General features: G+C 39.2%; 1 protein-coding gene across 3 annotated transcripts in view; it reads right to left on the bottom strand.

Moving 5' to 3' along the window:
* The window catches only part of LOC127432140 (uncharacterized), a 94,370-nt gene that overhangs the window by 71,825 nt on the left and 1,778 nt on the right, over nucleotides 1-20,767 (bottom strand). For all 3 annotated transcript variants that reach the window (XM_051682978.1, XM_051682979.1, XM_051682980.1), the window contains exon 2: nucleotides 3,559-3,636. In XM_051682978.1, coding sequence (XP_051538938.1) covers nucleotides 3,559-3,636 — 78 coding nt within the window. The remainder of the gene's footprint in view (nucleotides 1-3,558; nucleotides 3,637-20,767) is intronic.

Here is a 20,767-nt window from a genome sequence, read left to right as displayed (position 1 = left end):
TTTTTAACTTAAAAACTGCTCAACTGACAGCATACGTGGCATAATTTCTTATTTTTCTTATTTGACTTTATATATCTCTGGGTGTAAAAAACTGCATTTGTTTTTTTACCAATCATGTCAACTGTATCTGAGAAAATGTTTGTGTTGATACGACAAAGCAATCAAAAAAGTTATAGCATTATAAAAAGTATTTATCCTAGTGTACAAAAACGCCTCCATGTGACCAAAAGTCAAACAAATAAAACATAAAAATTGTACATAAGTACTAATTACACATGCAAACACAACAATGACTAAAGGTTTGCATAGCATGCAGACATGATTTTAGTAATGAGATTTCACAGAATGAGTTTCATTCTGTGTCATTTGAGTCATCATTGATTCTGTGTCATGTATTTGGCGCCATCTCCTGGTGGTCATATGCAACATTGTGCTTCATGTGGATTATCTAATGATCTATGCATCTGATTATCTTGTGTGTGGACTCGTTTGAAAGATAATCACCTCCTCTAAGTAATGAAATGTAGTAATGGGTTTAATTTTCGTGAAGTTATAAGCGAAAACGTGGCGTATAAGCAACACCAACATAACTGTCAAAGACATATACTTAGCTATTACTCCCTATAACTTTATCTGTGAGTAAAACAAATAGGCTGGTTGTATTCTACTCTTTGAGAACTTTGCAACAACATATGACACATGACTATTTGATCAGTTTGATGTTTTTACTGATTGCAATAATATGTATAGTGCAATGTTTTTTTGTTTTTTTTATAAATGATCAAAAACGGAACACTTCTGATTTGTCTGCAAATTTCAAAGCACTTGTTCAGTTTTGGTCATAATGTCCACATGCATTGGAAAGTAGAGCTTCTAAGCTTTCAAACGATACCTATTTTGTGTTGGTCAAGACTGAATTTATTAATATTTTGAGGATTATTGTTTTTCTCATGTAGGTTGATTTCACCTAAAATACACAGTATATATACACAGTAATATTGTGGTTAAATGTGTAACTTTGGGTTATTTTTATTATCTTTCTTCTTGTTTGTCAATCTGTGATTTCCTGTTTGGTGTTGAATTGTTTCCCATCCCACAAACTCCCTCTGCTGCTGATTCTCACGAGCTCAGCTTGAGACCAACCGAGAGTGAGTCAGCAACTCCACTGCCCACTCACTCACACACACTAACAAAACATTGCGTATCTCCTTCAAATGCCCAGAAAAGCATCAATTATTTCTCTGTATAAATAACAAACATCTCTAATGTGCTATAAATGAGGGAGAATTTTGATCTATAAATGTTCGTTTGCATTATGGTCAATGCAGAAGAGACATTTTAATGCTGTGTTTTTAAAGGAATAGTTCACCATAAAGGAAAATTCTCTCACGATTTATACACCCTCATGTCATTCCAACCCCTTTTTTCTAAGCAGTATGTTAGTCTCAGTCACCATTCATTTTCATTGCATTTTTTTATTTTTTTTTCTCCATATAATGAAAGTGAATGGTGACTGATGCTGACATTCTGCCTAACATCTCCTTTTCTGTTCCATGGAAGAAAGAAAATCAGATTTGGAACAACATGAGGGTGAGTAAATGATAACAGAATTTTCCTTACTGGGTGAGCTATCCCTTTAGTATACATTTTTCAGATTGCTTGCACACCAAAACTGATTTAATGGTAGTGAAATAGTTTAGACCTTTTCTAAGTTTTTTTGTGTGTTAACTAAAGTGACCATGATTTTGAGTGTGTTTGGATGTGTTATGAAAATGAAGATGCTATAAGATAACAGCAGAACTTGCCATAAGATTCACTGTAGAAAGTATAAAGACAATGTCTATTAATAGTTTAAGTTAGACATTTTTCATATTCAGTGGTGTTCTTTTAGGGATGCACTGATACCACTTTTTCTCTTCCGATCCGATTCCGATATCGGAAATCTCAGTATCGGCCAATACCGATCCCAAGCCGATACCAGTGTTGTTGTTTTTTTGCATAATCAGTTTAGAATATCTTTACATTATTGTGTGGAACTAATTGGGAGTGCTCTTTAATATGTAAAGAAACACAAACCTCAGGGCCTGGGTAGCTCAGTGGCAAGCGACGCTGGCTACCACCCCTGGAGTTCGCTAGTTTGAATCCCAGGGCGTGCTGAGTGACTCCAGCCAGGTCGCCTAAGCAATCAAATTGGCCCGGTTGCTAGGGAGGGTAGAGTCACATGGGGTAACCTCCTCGTGATCGCTATAATGTGGTTCGTTCTCGGTTGAGCGCAGATGCCGCAGTGGACGGCGTGAAGCCTCCACACGCGCTATATCTCCGTGTGCAACGCGCTCAACAAGCTACGTGATAAGATGCGTGGGTTGATGGTCTCGGATGCGGAAGCAACTAGGATTCATCCTCCGCCACCCGGATTGAGGCGAATCACTACGCCACCACAAGGACTTAAAAAGCGCACTGGGAATTGGGCATTCCAAATTGGGCGGAAAAAAAAAAGAAAAAAGAAAAATAGAAACACAAACTTCTAACTACACATTATTTCAGTATAAATGTATAGCTTATTAAGAAACACTTTAATATTAACTAGTATACAGGATAACATAGCAGAAAAATTAACAGTAATTCCAGTCTTCAAGTCTTCAGTAGAAAAGAAACCAGTGTTTTATTTTTGCCTTTTTTTTTTTTTTTTCTAAAAATGTTTCAACTTGTATCTGGACTTTAAAGGATTCAGATCTCTTTTTTATTCAATTTTGTTGTAAGACATCAGTCCACTTTTCATTCACACAGTTATTTTTTTGGAACCCATTCAACTTAAATATTGTTATAAATTGTAAACAAATACTAATGATGACAATAATAATAAATTGTTATTAATATTATTATTATTGACTTTTAATTTAAATTTTAAATACAACAGTAATGTATTTAAATCATGCACTTTTTAAACCCTCACGCTTTTATTTTGACATTCTGAACTCTCCAGGAAGTCCTGTATGTGTCTGTAGGCAAGTTCACAGTAGTTTAATTCACTTCTTATTCAAATTCTGGTCAAATGCTCCTCCGGTGCCGTTCTAATTGTATATTATAAGTGAACTGAACTATTGAGCATCTACATCCGAGATGCTGTTCTTGAGTAGCGCTCAAATATTGCGCACCGCTGTGAATGCTAAAAATAGCCGCGAGTGCATCACCAGCCTGTGTGTGAGTTTGTGTCAACAGAGCAGCAGCATTCACTAACACGCTGGTGCTGCGCATACTATATATTTACTTATTAAACACAGCCTTTTGTGATTCACAGAGCTATCGCACGTCTTCAAGTGGCTTTGAATAAAATGCACGAGTCATATGAACTGCTTTAATGGTGTTTTTATGGTTCTTTTATGTCATTTTTGGAGCTTGACAGTAACGAATATGACTAACACACAGTATCGGATTTGGATCGGGCTCGTCTGACCGATACCCGATCCGTCTAAAAGCTTCAGTATCGGAGCCGATACCGATCCAGATATCGGAGCATCCCTACTTTTAAGAGCCGAGCAGCAATTGAAATGTACAAACCCGTGATCTGTGTAGAGGATTGTCAAAGTTTGTTCCTTCAGGTGCCAGGAGCAGCCATCCACCATAGATGGGTTTCGCCTGAAACAAAAAACACACACATATTATAAACCAACAAATGAATTAATAATAATGACTGAATCATGAAAGTGATAAAGGCACACATAGAAATGCTTTTGCACCACTAGCGGCACCAAATAGAACTGCAAAAATAAGAAAGGCCACGTCACTAACCCGTTTTTGTTGGAAAAAGCATTGATTTAACTACATTTATACATCACATCAGAGTGCCGTTTTCCTCCACCAAAATGTGTCTCCATTACAGCATAACTTGGAAAACAATGACGTTAGAAAACAAAAAATGGATTAATGTGAACGTGGCCTAAATTATTGCAGCTAGGGCTGCAACTAACGACTATTTTAATAATTGATTAGCTTAATTATTCAACATGACTTGTGCCATATTTTCCAAGATTTCCAAAGCCTTTTTGGGAGAAACAGAATCTTAATCGTTAGGAACTGAAACGGTTTTTTTTTTGTGTGTGTGTACTTGTTTGGAGTTTGACATAATTTTTTTTTGTGGGGGGGGGTTTCTCCCCAATTTGGCATGGCCAATTCCCAATGCGCTCTAAGTCTTCGTGGTGGAGTAGTGACTAGCCTCAATCCGGGTAGCGGAGGACAAATCTCAGTTGCATCCGCGTTTGAGACCGTCAATCTGCGCATCTTATGTGGCTTGTTGAGCGCGTTACCGTGGAGACATAGCGCGTGTGGAGGCTTCATGCTATTCTCTGCGGCATCCACGCACAACTCACCACACGCCCCACCAAGAACGAACCACATTATAGTGACCACGAGGAGGTTAACCCACGTGACTCTACCCTCCCTAGCAACCGGGCCAATTTGGTTGCTTAGGAGACCTGGCTGGAGTCCTGGCTCCACGCCCTGGAGTTTTTTTGTTTTGTTTTTGTTTTTTTTTGGATTTTTTTCCCCTTTTTCTCCCAATTTGGAATGCCCAATTCCCAATACGCTCTAAGTCCTCGTGGTCGCATAGTGATTCGCCTCAGTTCGGGTGGCGGAGGATGAATCCCAGTTGCCTCCGCGTCTGAGACAGTCAACCCACGCATCTTATCATGTGGCTTGTTGAGCGTGTTGCCACGGAGACATAGCGCGTGTGGAGGCTTCACGCCATCCACCGCGGCAACCGCGCTCAACTCACCACACGCCCCACCGAGAACGAACCACATTGTAGCGACCACGAGGAGGTTACCCCATGTGACTCTACCCTCCCTAGCAACCGGGCCAATTTGGTTGCTTAGGAGACCTGGCTGGAGTCACTCAGCACGCCCTGGGATTCGAACTAGCGAACTCCAGGGGTGGTAGCCAGCGTATTTTACCACTGAGCTACCCAGGCCCCACGTCCTGGAGCTTGACTCTATGTTTTTTGGGTAAACGTTACTTTTAACATTAAAAAAAAAATCAGCACTTCACATTTAAGGCAACGTGCCAACAAGAAGTGCCAAAAAAAAAAATCAATAACATCCTCTGCATAAATGTGGAAACATATACATGTAAAAATAAATCAAATAAATAAGGAAATAAAACTGTAAATAATAGGACTGGGTATTGCCTTGCACCTCTCCATACGTATTGCAATACAGGTCATGATTCGATATATTGCGACACATCACGATATCTTACGTATACAATTTTAATTCCAATTCATTTGAGTATATTGCAATTAGAGGTAGACCGATGTATCGGTTTTACCGATTAATCGGTACCGATAGTTGTTTTTTTGGAACTATCATTATCGGTCAAAATCTCTGCTGATATTTGCCGATATGTTTCTTTATTTAATTCCCCCGTTATTCTAGAGCACAGTAGAACATTGTAACGGAACAAAGTCTCCGTTAGGGCTGAACGATTTAGACAAAAAATCTAATTGTGATTATTTTGAAAAAAATTGCGATTACGATTTGAACTGCGATATGATAAGCATAAAACAAAAAACATGTGTGATTCCTTTTAACCAAAATTAAACCATGTTTTACCCATGCTTTACTGCCAGAAATACTGATCTAGAAAGGGTGTTCACACTTGAGTCCTCTAAAAAGAACCAAATGAAATAAATAAAACAGTGAAACAGAGGGGGTGGGGGAAAGCATCACAATCACATTGCATCTGTCTGCTTTGTAAACATTTGGTTCAATTTGTGAAAGGGTCAGTTCACTTTTCATCATTATTTTTTTAAAACCCAGTCAACTTGAATTTACATTACATTACATTTATGCATTTGGCAGATGCTTTTATCCAAAGCGACTTACAGTGCACTTATTACAGGGACAATCCCCCCGGAGCAACCTGGAGTTAAGAGCCTTGCTCAAGGACACAATGGTGGTGGCTGTGGGGATTGAACCAACAACCTTCTGATTACCAGTTATGTGCTTTAGCTCATTACGCCACCACCACTCATAGAATAGAATATTGCAATAACAATAATGTTAAGAAATTATTATAGAAATATATTATTGTATAATAATAATATGTATCATGATAACTATTATACTATATACAGCATTTCTGCAGGTTCAAAGAAATGAAATTTAAGACTTTTTAAGGCCAAATAAAAGAAACATTTAAGACCACTTTCGCAATAATAATAAAAAACACATTAAATAATTAATTAGCTGGTAAATACAAAACCACTGAGACTACTTGGATGTCTCTGGACATGTTTTTATATTTTATTGTGCATTTATGGGTTTCCTTTTTTTAAAAAGGAGTTAATACAACATTAAAACTCAATGAATTCATTAAGAATGCACGTAGCCTAAAGTATGTAGCCTATATTGTGACCCTTCTCTTTAGTCACTTGCTTTCCAGCAAGACGTGACGCAATAGACCAATGTTTTGGCAATGTCACCGCTTATGTCAAACACGGAAGTGGTGGCAAAAACCATGAGTAAAAAGTAAACTTTTATTAGATTACGTTGTTGAAAAATGAGGGCTCTCTTTGACTGGATTCAAGATCATCAACAGAGCTGACTGGACTGAGAAGATCATTTCAGCACAACTTTGCAGCAAAAATGTATAGCGAACATGGTTACATGTTTGTTATGAACTCATTTTATTATAGTAATTGTATCGCTAAGAATATGTATGCATTTATGATGTTTTGTGTCATACTTTCGTTTAATCATCTAATCTGTCAAATCTAACACAACAGTCAGTGGGCTTTCTGCCACCACACTGCACATAAGCTGACATTTTTGTAAACAAGAGGATTGGTCTATAGACCTTATTCACAGTAGCACCATGTTTGATTTTTAATGGGAATGGAATCAAGCTGTGAGGGATAAACTTCCCCATTTCTTCAATGGCATGCACAGTATAAATCTGTATAAAGATCCAATATCCCATCTGATTTTCCACAACTCATGTTGTCTGGAGTTTTTTCTCTACTGACTGTCCTTGAAAATATATTTTTCCAATGTTTTGTCTGCGGAACGATCCAAAAACACTTTAAACTGCAGTACAGCCCATTGAAGAGACTGTACGTCTATCCCTCATAGCCTCGTTGTCATACAATTTATGTTTTTAAGGTACAGAACATTTTTCGTTTTATTCGTCTATTGCGCAAGAACAACAAAAAAATAAATGATTTACAATAGCAGGGTTGGTGGGTAATTCATACAAATTCTTCCTCGTGCTCCATACTGCAGAAAGTACCACTCTGAGGTAAAATGACTGAGGATGAAGGCGGATCTCTTAGTGCTGCAGATGTTAATGATTTATAAAAGAAAGTTACATACAAAACTTCTCCAAACCAGCCAAAGGTCAAACAGATATTTGGCAATTTTAGAGTGTTAACACAATGTGTGTTTTTTTCGTTTTCTTTTTCTCTCTTTTCTCTTGGAAAAAATAGCCTATGACAATGGGACACTGCGGTCCAGAAATCCACGTAGACCTCTACCTGCAGGATTTTGCAGGCGTGGCAAAACGTGAAAGTTGCCATATTTTTTTGCAGGAGTGGAACAGAATATCGCGGGAGCGGGTCTGAGAGACCCATCCCGCGCAGACATCTACTCAGAACATCATGTTTTTGTCTCTTGGTGAGCTTATTAACACAAATAGTTTAATATAAATACTGATACACAGATCTAAAGTACGGATACAATATCACGAAAAAAGTATTGAAATATATACTGTAGATATTTGATTGTATTGACACAGCAATAATAAATACTCATTTATGTCACACTTTAAAATAAATGTATATACTTAAATGTATGTAAAAATAAAAGTTGAGTTTTTTGCAATATATATATATATATATATATATATATATATATATATATATATATATATATATATATATATATATTTTATATTGGCAGACTTCGTCCTCCATACATGTGACTCTCCAGTGACTGCATAAAGTGCAGAGGAACGGATTTGCAATATTAGAGAAACTTAAAGAAAGCTGCAGAAAAAGCATGCAAGAGAGCAAAATAAGCTAGCAAAGACTGAATGTGTATGAGTGCGCTGTTAGTTTATCGTCTGGTCAAAGGAATGTTGGTTTGACAACCTGAACGATGGCCCGTGAAAAAGTTTGAGAGAAAAGTGAAAATGAAGCAGAGGAAAAAATCCTCGTATCATATCACAAACAGGATCAAGATGACTTTGGAGTAAAATATCCTACACATTTCTCCTGATCTTTTGCTAATTGGAAGAGAGTTTATGCTCTGGGAAATCATTGTCTGTACGACTAATAATGGACGGAGCGGGATAGAGAGACAGTAATGTAGGCCAGATTTTCCTCTTCAATGGTTAAAGTCTGTTCTGTTTATTTTTAAAGCCACCCCCTTTTCTTTAATAAAAGCGTGTGTGTCTAGGAGGAGGGGGGATTCTAATGGTATGACAAAAGAATGGACATAAATATGTGTGGAATGAACAACTCGGAAAAACCTGACCAACTACAGAGAGAGAGAGAGAGAGAGAGAGAGAGAGAGAGAGAGAGAGAGAGAGAGAGAGAGAGAGAGAGAGATGGGTATATTGACGTCTGACAGAGAGAGGGCTCCTGAATAATTACGCGAGCCCCATGCTCTGCCCCGTCACATGACACAGTAACCACCTTTCCACCATCGGGCCAAAAGGTTTTTGTTGCGGAACCGTGCCATTCTGTACCGATCCAGGCTGAAGGGAAATGATCCACCAATCAGAGAATCGCTGCGAACAAAGTGCGCCAAAAGAGCTCTGCAGCGACCGCCCACTCCCATGACACACTAGGGCTGTCAACAGGGCTGAAAAACTAAATTCAGATATTTCACTTAAATACTAACAAAATTCCAATTCTAATTGGAAAAGTTAGCTGCAAAACACCTGATTTTTTAAATCAACGTTGTCTCTTTCGTCTTCAAGAGGGCACAATGAATCAATATAAACCAAACAGCACCGTGTTATAGCTAGGCTACTATTTATCGCAAAGAACATATCTGGCTGTTAACAAAAATGTGTAAAATGATAAAGTCAAAAGCCAGTTCATATTCTCAAATCTTAAGTGAAAAAGTAAAAAGAGAAAAGCAGCACTTCAATAGATGGTTCTATGTAAACTTAGTGTTGCACAGTAGCATGTACCGGTGCCATAGTACTACTACGGACTCAAGCTTCATAATACTGATGGTACCACAGTGGGGGGGGGGGGGGTTTCCCTCCCCTTTTCTCCCCAATTTAGAATGCCCAGTTCCCAATGCGCTCCAAGTCCTCGTGGTGGCATAGTGACTCGCCTCAATCCAGGTGACGGAGGACAAATCTCAGTTGCCTCTGCATCCGAGACCATCAATCCGCACATCTTATCACGTGGCTTGTTGAGCGCGTTACCACAGAGACATAGCGCATGTGGAGGCTTCACGCTATTCTCCGCAGCATCCACGCACAACTCACCATACGCCCCACTGAGAGCTAACCACATTATAGTGACCACGAGGAGGTTACCCCATGTGACTCTACCCACCCTAGCAACCGGGCCAATTGGTTGCTTAGGAAGCCTGACTGGAGTCACTCAGCACACCCTGGATTCGAACTTGCGATTCCAGGTGTGGTAGTCAGCGTCAATACTCGCTGAACTACCCAGGCCCCCTCCCACCATGTTTTTAATTATATACAGTTGCATGTACGCAGAGTTGAGTTGAGAGTAACGGAACACATGTAATGGCGATACATATTTAAAATACAAAATATGACTAACTGTATCCCACTAGTTACAATTTAAATCGTTAGTAATCAGAATAGTTACTTTCAAATAGTATTTTGATTACTGAAGAGATTACTTTGCATTTGATTGTAATTTGTTTCATTTTATATTTAGTCTTTTCAGTTGGAAAACCTTTATGCTTTTAAATGAAGCAATCTTAGAAACGTTTGAACAGCGGGTAACTTATGTTTTACATTCATACAAGCAGACAGAGGGCGCTCTCATACTGATGCCATTAAGGATCTATAGCAACAGAAAAGAGTTAGAAACACTCTGACAGATGAAATATAAATCCAATAAATACACGATTACAAGGCTATATAGTTTGTCAATGTTTTATGCATTTGGGTATTTTTTTACAGGAATAAAGAATGCTTATATGAGAAATACTAACAAATGTAGCCTGTGGCATCATATAGAAAGCTACAAATAACAGATTTTCTGCCTCATTCTATGAACAGAATCCACAAATGATTGAAAGATGTTTTTGTGTACACTCAGGGGTAAGTTTGGAGTATCAGAAATAGTTCCTTGTGTAAACTGCCATGTGAACATTTAGCAATATGTCAATGTTCACATGCGTTCTGTTTTACTCATTGCGCTGAGTCTGTTTTAGCCTATGAATGTGATCGGTCTGAACGGTCCCGTAAGTCATCGTCAATACCTGGCACATATCCAAAATTTGAATGCTCATTTTAGCATTCAAATGTGGACTTTTGTCTTAAATTCAACCAATAGTTGAATTTCGAATTTTAATTTGACAGTCTTATGACGCACTGTGAATGATTCAATTGAGTTGCTCTACCTACACTCTTGAACTACTATAACATTTCGCAATAAAATTAAAATATAAATTCAATAAATCAAGCTGCTGATATTGAGTTAAGAAAAAAAAGCAGGCATCGTACTCGGTATCGGTGAGTACTAAAAAAAAAAAAAAGTAACGGTACTCGTTCTCAAAAAATGGTATCGGAACATCCCTAGTTTTAATACTTGAAATACTGTTTCAACCTAAGGGTACGTTTACATGACAACGATGTACTAAAAACTGAAACGTTTTTCCTTTGCGTTTTTGAAAAGTTTTGCGTACAGATGACAATGTTTTCAAAACAATCCCCGTTCACACGGATCCGCGAAATGACTAAAAACGCTGTATTACGCATGCCAGGCTAGTAGTTGGCAATGTCACTTAGTAAAGAAACACTAAGTGCCTGCGCACATAAGCATTCTTCCACAGAGCGGTGAATTCAAACAATGAAGATGGCAATCGCTGGTCGTAGTAGTGATGCGGTAAATCTACACTTTGCTGGAGTAGCGTCAATAAACAAAAAATCTTGAGCAGCACAAACACATTCCTGTAGTCCGCCACTGTAGTTTTGAATGTCTCGCGCGTTGTTTTAAAGTACTCGCACGCGTGCCTATAGACTGAACACGTAATACGCGTGCAAATGACGTCATCGTTTTCACAAATTCGTGTTTTTGCATGTTTACACGGAGACGATAATGGCATCGTTTTCAAAAACTTGCACTTTGAAACCCGTTTCCAAACGTTTGCGTTCAGGCCCCAAAACGCCGTTGTCGTGCAAGCGAACAGCCAAAACGCATAAAAAGTCTTCCGTTTTTAGTTGAAAACATTGTTGTGTAAACGGCCCCTAAAACCAAAAGTTTTACATTTTTCCATTGTTTTTAATTTGATTACATCATTCGCAATGCTTCATGGGGTTATACTTCACGCCTTTATTAAATACGTTAACGGTCCAGCACCTTTGTCTTTTTGTCAGATTTCTTAAAATACTTTTTTGCTTCAAGTCAAAGTTTGTAATGTTGTGATTCAACTCGGAGCTGGGTAGTTTGGCTCATGGCTTAGAACTTTTATGGACGATTTTATGAAATCCCTATGGAAACAAATTATACTTTCAGAACCAAGTGGACAGGCACTGTTGTGCTCAATTGTAGGTGGTTGCCAGGGCGTGCTATGTGGTTGCTTAAGTGTTCCGAGTGGTTTTTGGTGTGTTGCTATTACAGGTAGACCGATATATTGATTTTACAGATTAATCGGTGCCAATAGTTGCTTTTCGGAACTATCGGTTATCGGCCAAAATCTATGCCGATAGCTGCAGATAGTTATTTTATTATTCCTCTGTGTTCCTCTGCGGCTGGCACAATTTTGATTAGATAATCAAGCGTTCTAAATTGAAGCGAGGGCATGCAAAGAAATATGCAACTATATGGAAACATGCCCTATCAGCACATACATTGTGTCTCCAACTTCATATCTTGTGAATCATAATAAACCTTATTTCCACATTAAACCTCATCTGGTGAAATATATATACAAAATCTTCATATGGTGAATATATAGGCGATAAAAAGCTTAATTTGGTAAATACTTAAATATAGAGCATTTTAATGGAGCCAAGTCTCTTTAATTTCAAAATAAGAGTCACTTAGTGTTTTGGGCTTGTTTTCAGTTAAAAGTCCCACATAATGCAGCAAATCTTTTTTTTTTTATTTTAATTTTTATTGGGATTTTGGTTGAACAGTAAACTGAATCCAAGATTTTATTCATGTTGTAGCCTCTATGTCTGTGCGCGTTATAGTATAGTAATTCTTTAAATCGATTTTAAAAACTAATTAAATCTGATTAATTGTTTATCGGCCTTATCCACCACCTTAGTTATCGTTATTGGAAAAATACACTATCGGTCAACCTATAGTTACTATGTGGTTGCAAAGGTGTTCCGTCCTTCAATGTATGTCTATAGGATATTTTTACCCTTTTTAACAAATGCTTGAGATTTGGCTTGTGTCCCTACTTTTATGCACGTCAATGATTTTTTTAGTGCCCATTTTATCATTCACCATAATTCTGATCACTTAGAAAAATAATGGCACGTCTCCACAGAAATTCAATTCACGATTTTTATCATTCATATTTAAAGCACAAACAGAGTGGGATGAGTTACGTGGCAAAGTTTAAAATTCCAGTAGTCGGTACCGATACCAGTGAAATTTCAGTGCTCTTGATACCAATTTCTATACCACAGCAAAAATATGCTAATATGATAATGTGCTATTGAACACACCTGTTTAGCCCAATAAAAAGTTACGTTTCAGTGTCAATAACAAAGTAAAAGAAAGTGTTCTTCAAGTGTTTCTCAATTTAAAGTGGAGTGTGTAATTTCTTCGCTACTAGTGGCACCAAATGGAATTTTGCACCCCCCCCCCCCCCAATTCATGCACGCGCATTGCCAATGATGTGTGATCGCAACAGTGACCATTTGGCACATTTATACTATAGGCCACGAGTAAATACCACACTAAAAATGGCCCACGTGAGCCTATAGGTGGCGCTACAGGCCACACCCCAATTTGTCCATTTTCAAAGTGATGCCATTTCCACCCCATAAGTCCAATATTTCTGAAACCTGGTATATATGCCTCATTTCTCATGAGGAACAAAAAAGCCTCTAGAACCCATAAAGTCCACCATGATGGATTTTTCTGTACGATACAAATTTGTCCAAAACTACAAAAATCTAATCCTCCTGAACCATAGCTCCAATTGACTTGAAACTTGGTAGGTATGTGTAGGATACATGTCTTTCAATTTGATATTTAGCAAAAATGAATACAATGCAAAATGGCTGAAAGGTGCACATTTATATAAATGTCCACATTGTCTCAATATGTCCAAAAAATCCAATGCCATTTTGACTAACGTTTTTTCCAACCTAACAGGCTTCAAGATGACATCACTCTGAAGTACTGTGCAAATTTCACCTTGATATGTCAAAAGATGACAATTACAGTTTACTATTATTTATCGCTAACGCTAAAATAACGCTTTACAAATCCGTGTCATAAAACCGATACTTTGATTCAATCACCAGTTCATATGAAGACTCTTGCAATGTTTAATAACGAATTAATGAAATGTCCATGTCAATTTTTACATAATTTGCAGTTTTGAGGAGGAATCCACATTGCTGCTTGCAGCTTTAATTATTATTATTATTATTATTATTATTATTACAGTGAATATTACATTTTACTATACAGTCGTAATATATTTCTGTCACAATTTATTCAATTTCAGGCATCTAGTTTTTCTTTTGAATCGTGCTTTATGATGTGTGTTTTTTGCCATAAGCTTCACTTTTCCGGATAAACAGTTCGTAACACGGTCCAGTGTGATCACTGAAAACTTTTAAGTCACGTCTGGAATATCATCTCTTTACACTGTCCTTTGAATCTGACAAATGAAATGTAGGACACAGTTTTGGAGTGTTTGTATTTTGTGTTTTAGACTACTGGTGTTTGTGTATGTGGTAATTTTGAAATGTTACATATTAAATTTTATTACTATGAAGCACTTCAACTCTTTTGTTTTAAATGCTATATAAATAAAGTTGAGATTAAAGCACAAATGCTGTGATTTAATCATAAATATATAGTTTACGTATGCTGCGTGGTTTACTGTGGATTAGTGCTCTGCGCTGTCATCTCATACAACGCAAAAGATTCTGTGGAGTTTCCAGTGTATGAGCGGTTGGATTTATACAAAGTATGCAGCTCATCCACACCAAGATTGCAGCCTTTAGTGGTTTAATAAATCACACTAGGACATGTCATGATTTTGATTGGATTAATTGTCCATTTCAGTGTAAAAGGAGTAACATAATACGCGCTCAAAATGAGCATTTTAAAGCAGTCGTGTGCCAGTCATAATCCGCGCTGGTACCAAAAGAGTTGGTGCTCGGTACTACCGGTACAGCAGAAACACTGGTATAATTACATCTTTTTTATTTTAGTATCGACTTCGTACAGAAGTACCGGTACTTTTGACATCACTAGGGTTACTGATCTGAATAAACCCAAAACAAAAGAAATGTATCATGTGCTTGAGTTCATCTTCTGGATGAAACACTATTCTGACCTGACCTGCTGCTCTTGTTTCTCATTACATTTCCCTCTTATTAATAACCTCCCTGCTCTCATGCTCTGCAGCGGGAAATTAAGATTTTATAATTTGATGACACAAACTGTCAGGTAGTTCCATATGGAATCTACGCATACAAAACTCCACAGAAAGCTTTGCAGAGTTTTCCTACATTTTTAAATCTTAAGTGTTTTTTTTCCCTTCAAGAACTCCATATGTCAACAAATGAGGAATATTCCTTGCATTAAGCCACCAAACCAAAATAACAATATTGTGAAAGGTGCAGCACTCTTATAGGAACAACCATATATTACAATATACAGGCCTACATAATGCCAAATACAGTTTCATTACCAGTAAGAAATATTTAAGTCTGGTGTATTTCCTTAATTTAAAGTGCACATTTCACCCGCACATCCAAATATTCTGCATTTCTTTGTCTAATCTTTGTATTCTTTGATAACAATCCAACCAATACAGTGAGACAGATGGCAAACTGAGGCCACGTCACCTCAGTCGTCTATTCGAGAACTAGCTGTGGTCATTTTTTAAGGATACAGTTGGGCTGTTGTGGAAAACCCCCTGCGCTGCGGGCGGCCTTACAGTAAAAGAGTTCTGGAGCGGTAATCAGGGTCCCAAAACAGAGAGGTTCCGATATGGGACAAATCTTGTGTCGCTGCACTATGACTGGTGAAACTACACCAAACTACACCATTAATTAGTCATTTAGAAGACGCTTTTAACCAGAGTACTCTTATTTCAGGGTTAGTGATCCAAAATTAACCTGAAGTTAGGCATCTTGATCAAGTTTATGGTTTAACGCTTCTGGGGTTTGAACCTACCAGTCTTAATTTTTTTGAACTACTAAACTTCACCACACAAAACTAGCCTTATAAACACCAAAAGCCCTAATACAGCTGCACAATTAATAAAAATAGGCTAATTGAGATTTAAATTACAGCCGCAACAATTAACCAATTGTAAAGTGTTAATTATAGCAGTCTATGTAGGTCTTCTCATGTTGCTTCAAAATTTTCTATTTTTTGTTTTTATTTAACATAGCCTGTAAGAGGGTTAATGAGAAACTGACCATTTATGCAACTAGTTTTGATTTATTTGTGATTAAAATAGCAATTAACCCTCCTATTGCGTTCCAGTAATTTTTGACCATGGAGAGGTCCTGTAGATAATTGTTACATACCACAGAGTTTTTAGTATGGGAACCAAACTTTTTTGCTTTATCGAGGCTATTTTTTTGTCTCTCACTGGGACTGAATCTTGTTACAAACATGCACACACACACACTTGAGTTGTACAGTTGTTTTTATGAAGTTTAGTTGAAAAAGAATATGTTGGTTTCATAACTTTAGACCACCAAGTTGTATTAAGCAGTTATGAGTAATAGGAAATTCATTCGAATTACTAGTAACTCACATTAGATGTTAATATAAATTGTATATTATGTATTAAATTTCACAGAAATGTTGATAAAAGAGATGTCTTCACATCACACAGGTTTTGCTGTAGATAATGTGTATTTTGAAATGACAAAGAATTTCTACATGTTATTATTTAAAACAAATTGGCATATTAATTGATAACTTTATATTTGTCAGTAAACATGCCAAACATATCAATCTTTTTACATGTATGAACAGTTAAGAACCTATTCATAACTTACAATATAGCTTTAGATGAAAACCATCGGGTTATGAATGATTTATAAGCTTGAATTCCACCGGGTCAAAATTGACCCGCGAACGCAAAAGGTGTATGTAGATTCTGAACGCAATAGGAGGGTTAAGTAATTCAGGAATTTATCACAGTTCTCAGCTTGTTCTGTATGTGTAGCCGACAAAGAAAACAGCATGCAATTAATCCACCCAAAATAAGTGATTTAATGTAAATTCTATTAATTGAAATTGCAGTTACAATACAGAGACATAATTGACAATTATTATTATTATTATCCTGGTGAAACTGCGTGTAAATAGTATAATAAAACACTATTAATTACTAAAGTCATTTTAGAGACTTTTATCCGTGACTAACTACTCAATTGATTGAGTAAATTAGTTTCCTCAATTGAATTGAGTAATGTCATCTCCAAAACTTGTGTAATTAAGTTCCCTTTCTAAAATTCGTTCGGTATCTCAGTATGGGTAATGCCTCGGGCGTGGCCAGTCCTGGAAGCACCAATAACACCCAGTCTGTCAGTTGACAGACCAAATCACAGCAGTGATGAGGGAGTCCCACCTCCCTATATAAACCACTGTCATAGGTGCATACTTCATTCTCGTTCTCTTCCCCGTGAAGATTTTTGGAAGCTATCCTCAGTGTGACTCGTAAGAAGTGGTCGCTTATCAGTTCATCAGGCAAGCCGTTCAGCTACGTCACAGAACGCAGCTAGCTGTTCTTTTTGCGAGTATATTTACTGTCAAAGTGAATATATTTTCTGCTGTATTATATTGTTTTCTCCAGGTGGCGTGAACCAGCGCGCCGAGGCGGTTTCCATTTTTTTCTAAGGAGTTTCGAGCTTTTATAGCTTCTACCTCTACGGCAAGAGGATTAACACAGAATCAAGTGGCATGTTGTGGAGAACTGCTTCTGTGTTATAGAGTTTGGGTTCGGTCATGGCAACTGCGAGCTCACCGAGCAGCTGAGCGAAGGGGAAGGATCCCTCCCGTCCGTGCGCTTGCGGTTCTATGATTTCGCTGAAGAATTCCCACCCGCTGTGTCACCTGTCTGGGTGTCAGGCATGCACAGGCCACACTCGCTAATCCTGAGTGTTGCCCGCATTGTTCCCGTTTCATACGGAGAGTTTTGGAAAGGCGGGTTGCGGCGTTGAATAATGAGGATCCCTATTTTTCTCCACCACCAGCAGAGAAAGACCCCTTACCCAAGCTGCAAGGAGCTCTCCATCGACTGGCCGTCACAGCAGATTGGACAGGGTACAGAGAGGGATCTGAACACCGGCAAATGGCTGCCATCTCGCGCTGCCCCGGTAAAACAATATATTCCAGCCGTCCCAGCGTACATCATGGAGATGCGTCAGTTTTGGGACAAGCCTTTTTCGTGCAGAGTGCCTGTTAAAGTTTACTCTACGCTGGATGTGCACAAAATGGAGGATCTGGGGATATCAAGCCAGTTGAGGCGTGGGTGGCAAATCACCATCATGCCTATCGTCAGGTGTTTTTTCATCTGATTGTAGGCCTCCATTTACCAAAAGATCTACCGATATTCAGCCCTAGCTTTAAGGGCTCCTAACGGCACCTTCCTCCTCACAGCATATCAGTCCGAGTTGGAGGAGATGGGCTCTTACAATCTGATCTACTTTACGCGTGAAAAACTCTTTTTAGAGTAAAAGAATATGGTCACTCAGTCATACTGATTGCCCTGAACTGGCCGGGGAAACTGTGGCTGGCGGAGATAATTCAACTTTTGTGCGCCCAGCCTTGGCAGCTCCCACTGTGCAGGGATCTCCTGTCGCAAGCGCAGGGAGAAATATTTCACCCCGCTCCGGACCGAGTAGCTCTTTGGCCCTGGCCTGTGAGAGGCTAAATTTGAGTGTCATGGGTTTACCCCCCAGGGTGATTGAAATGATTCAGAGCATGAGAGCTGCTTCAACGTGCTCCGCGTATGATCGGAAATGGGCTGTGTTTGAGCAGTGGTGTGCACACAGACACACCGTTCCATTTTTATGTTCAGTGGCAGATGTTTTGAGTTTTCTGCAGCTTTACCGTCAAGATTTATCTCGCTGCCATGTGGGAATAGACTTGCATACAATGGGTCAACAACCGCTTGTTTTCAGGTATATGAGGGGCGCAAGACGTTTGAACAGGGTGTCAAAACCACTGGTTCCATCATGGGATCTGTCCGTGGTCCTGAACGCGCTATCTCAGGGTGCTTTCTCACTGGCAGTTTAGTTCAAAATAGAGCACGGTTCGCATGAAAAACTGGTAATGTGAAAGCGGTCATGCGGACCGGGGAGCGCACCGTGGTACCGAACCCGAGACTACCTGTAGGAGGTGGTCTGAGTTCGGTTGCAATGGAACTGTAGCGCGATTCACGTGAATGTGAAAGCAACTCGGACTCGGGTGCGCACTCGTTCAGGAAGTAAAGTAACCTGCGCATGCGTTTTAGCCGATGACAACAACTATCTATCTATACACCTTATAAATACTATATATAAATACTATTATAGGTTATAAATATAGGGTATAATAGGAGATGACAGTGGCGATAACTTCACCTTGGACACGAGCGTGAGTAAGCGTGCAGTGTAAACAAAGATGCAAATGAATTCCTTGCAATCAGCTGTCTCCTCAAAAAACGCCGTTTGCGAGCAGCAGCAAGCCGCCTTCCTCTGGACATCTGATGAGTTACGCCATGAAGCGCACATATACGCAGTTGTCATTCACTCTGCTGTGCATAATGGCACCAAAATAACAAAAAGTATGAGTTGCGTTGTGTTCTCCATGCGTGTTTGTGATGACGTAAGATGAACGCAAATGGACCGGGGTTCGATAGAATCAAGTGAGTGTGAAACCAGTCCAACACTGCGGGGGCACCGGGAACAATCGCACTCGGAATCGGACCGCAGCAAACGTGCCCAGTGTGAAAGCCCCCTCAGCCTCCCTTTGAGCCAGTTGAGAGTATAGAATTAAAGCTCCTTTCTCTAAAGGCAGCTTTATTTTTGGCCTTAACAACCGCAAAGTGGGTTAGTGAACTACATACTTTGTCAGTTCATCACTCTTGTATGCGCTTTGCTATGGATTTATCAAGAGTGTCTCTTAAAATGAATCCAGCCTTTGTGCCTAAGGTGAGCGACTCTGCACTCAGCTGTAAGCCAGTGGATTTGCTAACTTTTCACCTGGATACCTCGTGGGTGCTGTTTAAAGGCATTTCAGTCAAGGACATTTGTGCAGCTGCGAGTCTGGCATCGCCTCACACTTTTGTCCAATTTTATAGACTGGATATCACAGAGCCGTCATTGGCTCATTCAGTGCTTGGTGTAGGTAGTCAATCTGCCGATGTGTTAAAAATAAATAAATAAACAAATACACACATATCAACAATAACACAGTGAAGCACAAGTGTGTTATTTTGTCCCCCCCAATCCATTCTTTGCTAATTGATTGGGTGGGTGTACATAGGACACTACAAGTTGGTTGACCATCTGCTTCGGCAGCATATATGCAATATATGCACATATCCCATAGTGAGATACCAAACGAATGTTAGGAAGAGAACTTTAGGCTACTCACGTAACCTCGGTTCTCTGATACCAGGAGTGAGGTATCTCGCCACACTTCCCTCCTTGCAGTTGCATGGAGAAGAGATATGCGGAGAATGAAGTAGGCACCTATGGCAGTGGTTTATATAGGGAGGTCGGACTCCCTCATCACTGCTGTGACTGGTCTGTCAACTGACTGGGTGTTACTGGTGCTTCCAGGACTGGCCACGCACGAGGCGTTACCCATAGTGAGATACCTCACCTCTGTTTTCAGAGAACTGGGGTTATGCAAGTAACCTGAAGTTCACTTAACTTTGCATTCATATAGAATGAACTTAACTATTTAAGGTAGCTAGATGCAGTGGGCCTGGGTAGCTCAGCGAGTATTGACGCCGACTACCACCCCTGGAGTCATGAGTTCGAATCCAGGGTGTGCCGAGTTACTCCAGCCAGGTCTCCTAAGCAACCAAATTGGCCCGGTTGCTAGGAAGGGTAGAGACACATGGGGTAACCTCCTCGTGGTCGCGGTTAGTGGTTCTCGCTCTCAATTGGGCATGTGGTAAGTTGAGAGTAGCATGAGCCTCCACATGCTGTGAGTCTCCGTGGTGTCATGCACAACAAGCCACGTGATAAGAAGAGCGGATTGACGGTCTCAGAAGCGGAGGCAACTGAGACTTGTCCTCTGCCACCCGGATTGATTTGAGTAACAGCGCCACCATGAGGACCTACTAAGTAGTGGGAATTGGGCATTCCAAATTGGAAGGAAAAAGGGGATAAAAAA

The sequence above is a fragment of the Myxocyprinus asiaticus genome, chromosome 41 (genome assembly GCF_019703515.2).
Source record: "Myxocyprinus asiaticus isolate MX2 ecotype Aquarium Trade chromosome 41, UBuf_Myxa_2, whole genome shotgun sequence".
Taxonomy (NCBI): domain Eukaryota; kingdom Metazoa; phylum Chordata; class Actinopteri; order Cypriniformes; family Catostomidae; genus Myxocyprinus; species Myxocyprinus asiaticus.
This window is presented reverse-complemented; position numbering and strand designations above follow the sequence as displayed.